At 33.8% G+C, this 6,093-nt stretch overlaps 2 protein-coding genes across 2 annotated transcripts; both read left to right on the top strand.

Annotated features, from left to right (window-relative positions):
• On the top strand, positions 211-1,534 carry LOC110265097. Its single transcript, XM_021107870.1, has 6 exons — positions 211-219; positions 336-603; positions 662-678; positions 790-870; positions 974-1,066; positions 1,307-1,534. Exons 1-6 carry the CDS (start codon positions 211-213, stop codon positions 1,424-1,426), a joined length of 588 nt encoding a protein of 195 aa, XP_020963529.1. The 3' UTR covers positions 1,427-1,534.
• Positions 1,553-3,581, top strand: LOC107608190 (pantoate--beta-alanine ligase-like). Its single transcript, XM_021107869.1, has 3 exons — positions 1,553-2,114; positions 2,336-2,467; positions 3,357-3,581. Exons 1-3 carry the CDS (start codon positions 2,001-2,003, stop codon positions 3,441-3,443), a joined length of 333 nt encoding a protein of 110 aa, XP_020963528.1. The 5' UTR covers positions 1,553-2,000; the 3' UTR covers positions 3,444-3,581.

The following is a 6,093-nucleotide window of genomic DNA, read 5'->3' as shown; positions in this document are numbered from 1 at the left end:
GAATAGACTACGCTTTTCTCTATGTTGCCTTTTTATAAGAGAAAAGGATACATAATTGTGGCATCATTTAAAAAGTGTAGCCTTAGGTATTTTAGAAATCACTTATAAAGCGTAGCCGTAGGTTGATATTTATATGTTCACTTTTTGTATCAAAGGGAACACTTTTAGAGAGTAGCCTATTTATTAAGTTTTGGGTGCGTTTTAAAAGTGATGCCTAATGTGTCTAGAGCAAAAAATTTGACACTTGGTGAATTTTTTAATTTCCCTCATAACTTTTTACCGGTGTAAGCTCACACACTCTGTAAGCTCACACTTAGTGAAAATTTTCCCTCCAGAGCTCAGAAGTCACCCTTTCAGAGAAAACCCTCCAAGTCCAAAACACGAAGAAAACCCTCAAAAGGCACCGCACGAAGCTCGTGAAGCCTCACCGTCGTGAAGATCATCGCACCCCAGTCCCCACTCACCACTCAGCGCCACACCGTCGTGAAGATCGTGAAGCTGACATCGTCGTGAACCCTCCTACACTGATCGTCGCGCGCCGCCCATACCATCGTCGATCTCTGTGCTTCTCGTCGTCCTCTCTGTGCTTACATCGTCGATTAGGTATGTATTAATTTCCATTAGATTCTGAAATTTGAGGGGTTTAGGGTTCCGATTTTAGAAACCACTTTCCGCTTGGTAATCAGAAATACAACAACTATGCTCTTATTTATTTCTTGTATTTCAATTAGAATGTTGAAAGGTTATCATTTAAAACCATGTATTTTAAATGACGTTTGAATTTTGCAGGTTTCGGTTCAGCCTTTTATATTAAAATCCCAGTTGTATAGCAGTGTAAAGGACAGAACGCAGGTGGACAGGGAATTGGGGGTATGATAAATTTCATAATCTTTGTGTTTTAATTTACTAAACATTAAAGCTTTGATGAATACGTGGTAATTGGGTTATATATCTTATTTGTGCAATTGTGCAGTCTCTAAGGAGGGACAAAGTTCTGCGTATTTTCAAATTAAATACTGGACAAGATGATTATGCTATAATGTTTTTGGATGACTACATAAAGCAGGTTAGTTTGTATTATTATGATTCCAACTTTCAGGAATGTAGTGTTGGGCCATAGTATAAAATGTTCATTCTAGTTTTAATGCTGCTGAATTGTCCCCATCTTGGATGTCTTAGTTTATTTCCTTTTTGATTTAAGAATGTAGTTCACTACAACATGAGTTGTTTCTACTGACCTATTTATGCTTCTGAAAGGACTGTCACTGAAATGTTCCATGTATCTTTTCTGACTATTGATCCATAGATAGATCAAGTTTTTAAAAGAATGGAAGGAAAGAAAGAAATGGAATATGAAGTTTTTGGGTGGTTCAAAAATTATATTCTGGATTCGAAGCTGGAAACTGGCATTGAACATTGTGCGTGAGATTCACTAATAAGCTTATTTATACCATATAATAATTCCCAGTTCTGTTTATTACACTGTCTACTCTATAACAAATCCTTATAATATGGCAAATGCCTTTACTTTGGAAGAATCAGAATGCTAAACATAGGAGTGTCAAGTGCATCATACAGATTTATATTCAGATATACTAATATAAAAGATGATATTTTCTGATTTATCAGCTCAAAATCTTTGTACTTTGTTATCTCAGGGAATTTAATGAATCAATTTCTATAATTAGCGAAGTGTGCTTCTTGATGCAATGTTCACTCTTGTCACTTGGGGGGTAGGTGAAGGACAGCCACATCAGCCACATCACACTTGATGTCTATATGCCTTTTTACTTGACTAGCTACTCTTTTGCTCTGATTTCAAACCTGCTAGAACCAACAGAATGTGTCAGTATTCTTGCAGTTTTTCCCCTCTATTTTCTTGCAACACAGATAAAGGATTGGTTCACGTTGGTGGTGACGCCCACTAGGGAACTGGCGTTCCAGCTAGCAGAGCAGTTCCGCTTAACTGAGATAATTAGCGATTCCAAACAGCCATCTGAATGGCATCCAAAGAGCCACTGGTGATCTCTAACAAGGACGCGATGAGGAAATGGTCAAGGACCATGATTTTAACATTAAAATTGTTGGTTCTGAAATCACACGTGAGAATGATGGCTTGGCAATGAGTTCGCGTAATGTGCGCCTTTCTACGAAAGACAGGCAAAATCTATGATTTTATTTTATTCAGATATGTATATTTTAATTAGTTCATGGTAGTCATGGTATTTAATATGAAGCACTTGTTATGATAGTAATGATAATTGTAACGCTGAGCCTATAAAGTCTTTATAACTAAAACTAACAAAACTGTTTTCCCCCGTTCCATCTGTGGCAGGCATTATCCATAAATAAATCTTTGTTAAAAGCTAAATCAGCAGCAGCAGATGGTCAGGTGCATTGTGAGAAGTTGAGAAACTTAGTGGTCCAATGTATTACTAAGGCTGGTGGACAGATTGATTATGCTGAGGTGAGTTCTTGTTTTCAATTAATTTGGATTATTTGATGAGATAATCTCTATAGCTTAATTACATAATCAACTTCAAAAGCATTCAGTCTCAGTTAATATATTATTAGATATTTACAAGTGATGTGCAATATGATTATTGCTAAAGATATCCTAGTTGTATGATTGGTCAGGGAAATTGGATTTGCTTTTATTGCTGTTGTCCTTATTCTTTCTATGGGTGGTCCTGGGAGTTCGTTGGACGATTTAACATGATTATGGTTATAAATATTATTATAAATAACAATGTTGGACAAATTTTGAATATAAATAACTTTTTGAGACATTTCATACTTGGATTATATATTTCTCATATGCATGTAGTGGAACAAAATTGTCTTTGCGGTACACGTATATAGAGGGAGTAACGCAATCTGAAAGAATACCTATGCAACTCAAAATGCTATTTTTTATGCACCAATTTCAGTTAGCAGCAAGATCCATCATCAATTTTCTAGAGTCATGCCGTTGGTGTAATCACATTTCAACTTTTGGGATTTTGCCTTGCTGTTTTAAAATAGTCTATTATTTTCTGTATCTTCTAAAATAGAGACATTGGACACTGTTGCAAAAGTCTCTTTTGTTTTCTTTCCCTGTCTCTCACTACTACCAAATACCAAATAGGATACAAAAATAGTTTTTTTTTTGGGGTCTTCACTATCTCTGTCTTTGTCCATACATTACCCAACCACTACCGTAATGCCAAAGTTTCTTTGGGGGTAGTGTACACTGTGGCCTCCAAACAATCAATTAAGAACATTGAAAAGACACTTTTGTCCCAAGAAATAGAGAGAATAGTGAAAAGACATTGACTTAGATGCATGTTAACTAGATAGATGCATCTTTTCTGCAGATTGTTGATCAAGAGAATTTGGAAAAAGTGGAATTTATCAATGGCAGCCCTGTTGTCTTGTGTGTTGCAGCATGTTTGGGAAAGTGAGACTTATAGACAACATGGAAATTAATTTCAAAATAGATGTGAAAAATTGATATAGTTAAGCTACCATGTCTCATCGTAGCTCTCAAGGATTCGCCACTTGGTAAATAGCTAATGCACAATGCAATGATACACCACCAACGCTCTGCTATTAATCCTGAGCACTTGGGGCTGATTTAATCTTTCCAACAAGTTACAATAGGTAAAAGAAAGTAAGAATGCAAGGTTAGAGTGAGTGAAAATCTAGGAATCAATTTTTGACCTCTCAAAACCCGAGGTTACATGTTGCAGAATATGCAGTTTCGGGCAGCAATTTGTGAACAAAACTGGGAGCAATTTAGCCACTCAAAATGTATGAAATTATTTTTCTATAAAACTTAAGATGTATAGATTATTCTCCTAAAATTTCAGAATTTTCCAATGTGTGGTTTGGGAGATATGATTTTTAGAAAATGGTCATTTTCTGCAGAAACAATGCTGTGCGAATTCTAGAACAGCAACTTCAAAACCACATATTTCAATACTCTGAAACTCTTTGGAGGTAAAACCAAAGAGGAATGAAATATTAGGATGTCTAGTATTTTATGTACAAATTTCAGGACAATTCGAATTTTATAGAGAAAGTTGTGTCTTCTGGAAGCAGGGCTGTTCACTGCTGCGACAGCACCCTTTCCTTAAAATAAAACCATATTTCGAGAGGCATAACTTTTTCTAGAGAAGTGAAAATGCTCTGGGACTTAAACTGGGTGAAAGATGGGTAAGTCTGATTCAACCACACCAAACTTTAGGAGAATCCAACCAAAGATGGATTTTATATGATTTTTTTAAGTTGGTTACTGCTTGCTGTTTTTCTGAAGTGTACTAAATCAGTAGCCAATTTTTAAAAAATCATATAAAATTAAATTCTTAGAACGCAGTTGCAATACCAAAACCAAAGTACACTTTAGGATTCCTATTTAAAATAAATAATAATATATTAGGATTTTTTTTGCCCCTTTTTTTATATGTATAATATATTAAGTATATGTATAATATGTTATACCTCTTATATTTGCATATGGTTAAGCTAATTGCTATGGCTGAAAATTATATGTTGTTGGCTTTATTGACACTTTAACACTTGAAGTTGTATTGTTATAGCTGAAAATCGTTTGTGCAATTCTTGTTGTTGTAATTCTAGTTTTGTGCTAACTGAAGTAGCACTAAGAATTGTGCTAACTTTATTTTTTAAGTTGGCATAGTTTTGATAATTTATACAACTATTTTTAGTTCGGTTTCTAATTATTTTCAGATTGATTTTTTAATTTTTATAATTGCGAATGTCATTATAAATATTTTTCTAATTACTTTTCTATATAATTATGCAGGATAATATTGAAGATGATAATGAAGATTAAGCTGTTTATCATTGTGGTTTATGGGTTAAGATGGACTAATATTGAGAATGGATACATGTATGGTAGACTAATTACTTTTATTAGATGATACTTATATAGAATATAATATTTTAGTTTTTCGTAGAGTATTAGTAGTAAATTCTAAGTGGTCTTATGCCTATTTTGATAATAATATTTTAGTTTTCCGTAGAGTATTAGTAGTAAATTCTAAGTGGTCTTATGCCTATTTTGATATGGCTATGTTTAATTTAGTGTGAGATGTATGAATATTAGTACTTTTGGATCATTATAAATATATTTTATTTACAGATAATTTTTATTATTTAAAGAAATTATTTAGTATAATTATGTATTTATTTTTATTTTATAATATTTAACTCATTTAATTAAAAATACAGAATTATATATGTAATCATATTACTAAATATTATGTACAAAAAATTATTAGAATATATATATATATATAGAAAATAAAAAAAATAATGAGGAACCTAAGGCTACACTTATATAGAGTAGCTATGGTTATACAGAAAATTAAAAAAAATGAGGGACTTAAGGCTACATTTATATAAAGTAGCTATGGTATACAATGTGGCTATGCTTTACAAGTGATGCAGTAGCACTGAAAAGCGTAGCCTATTCTGGTAAAAATAGAAGCTGAAAAGCGTAGCCTTTGGTCCTGGACAGCATCACTTGAAAAGCGCACCCTATTCCCAAACGTCAAAATCGTAGCCCTTGGTGCAGAAAAGTGTAGCCTTTGAGAATAGGCAACGGTCGAATAGGAATCACCCCAGAAAGCGTAGCCGTAGCACAAAAAGCGTAGCCGTAGCCTAAGGCATCATTTTTTTTCACTTTTGGCTACACTTTTCAAGTGTACCTGAATGGGTGTTTTTCTTGTAGTGGTGATTTAGTTTGTTTCTTTCTGGGCATTCTTGCCCCGCTGTCAATAAAAAGGAAGAGATATAAGAGTCTAGGAGGGATATTTATATAGTTGGAATGATGGCTTAGTGATCACTAACTTCTCCTCCTATTTCTAGTAGGTGGTTATTTCTCCCTTTTATCTAGGAGTTATTAAGATCTCATATATAAATATACAAGCACGTTTGTAGGAATAATTGAGATTCTTTGCAGAGGTCGATCTGAAGAGATCGAGTATACAGATAGAGTGGACTTAGACTTGTTGGCCTTTATAGATTTGGACTCTATTCACTTTGAATTTGACTTGTATTTTTAGACCAGGGTATGAACAATTATCT

The sequence above is a fragment of the Arachis ipaensis genome, chromosome B07 (assembly GCF_000816755.2).
Source record: "Arachis ipaensis cultivar K30076 chromosome B07, Araip1.1, whole genome shotgun sequence".
Lineage (NCBI taxonomy): Eukaryota > Viridiplantae > Streptophyta > Magnoliopsida > Fabales > Fabaceae > Arachis > Arachis ipaensis.
The sequence above is the reverse complement of the archived record's forward strand: the minus strand, read 5'-3'. Positions and strand labels throughout refer to the sequence as shown.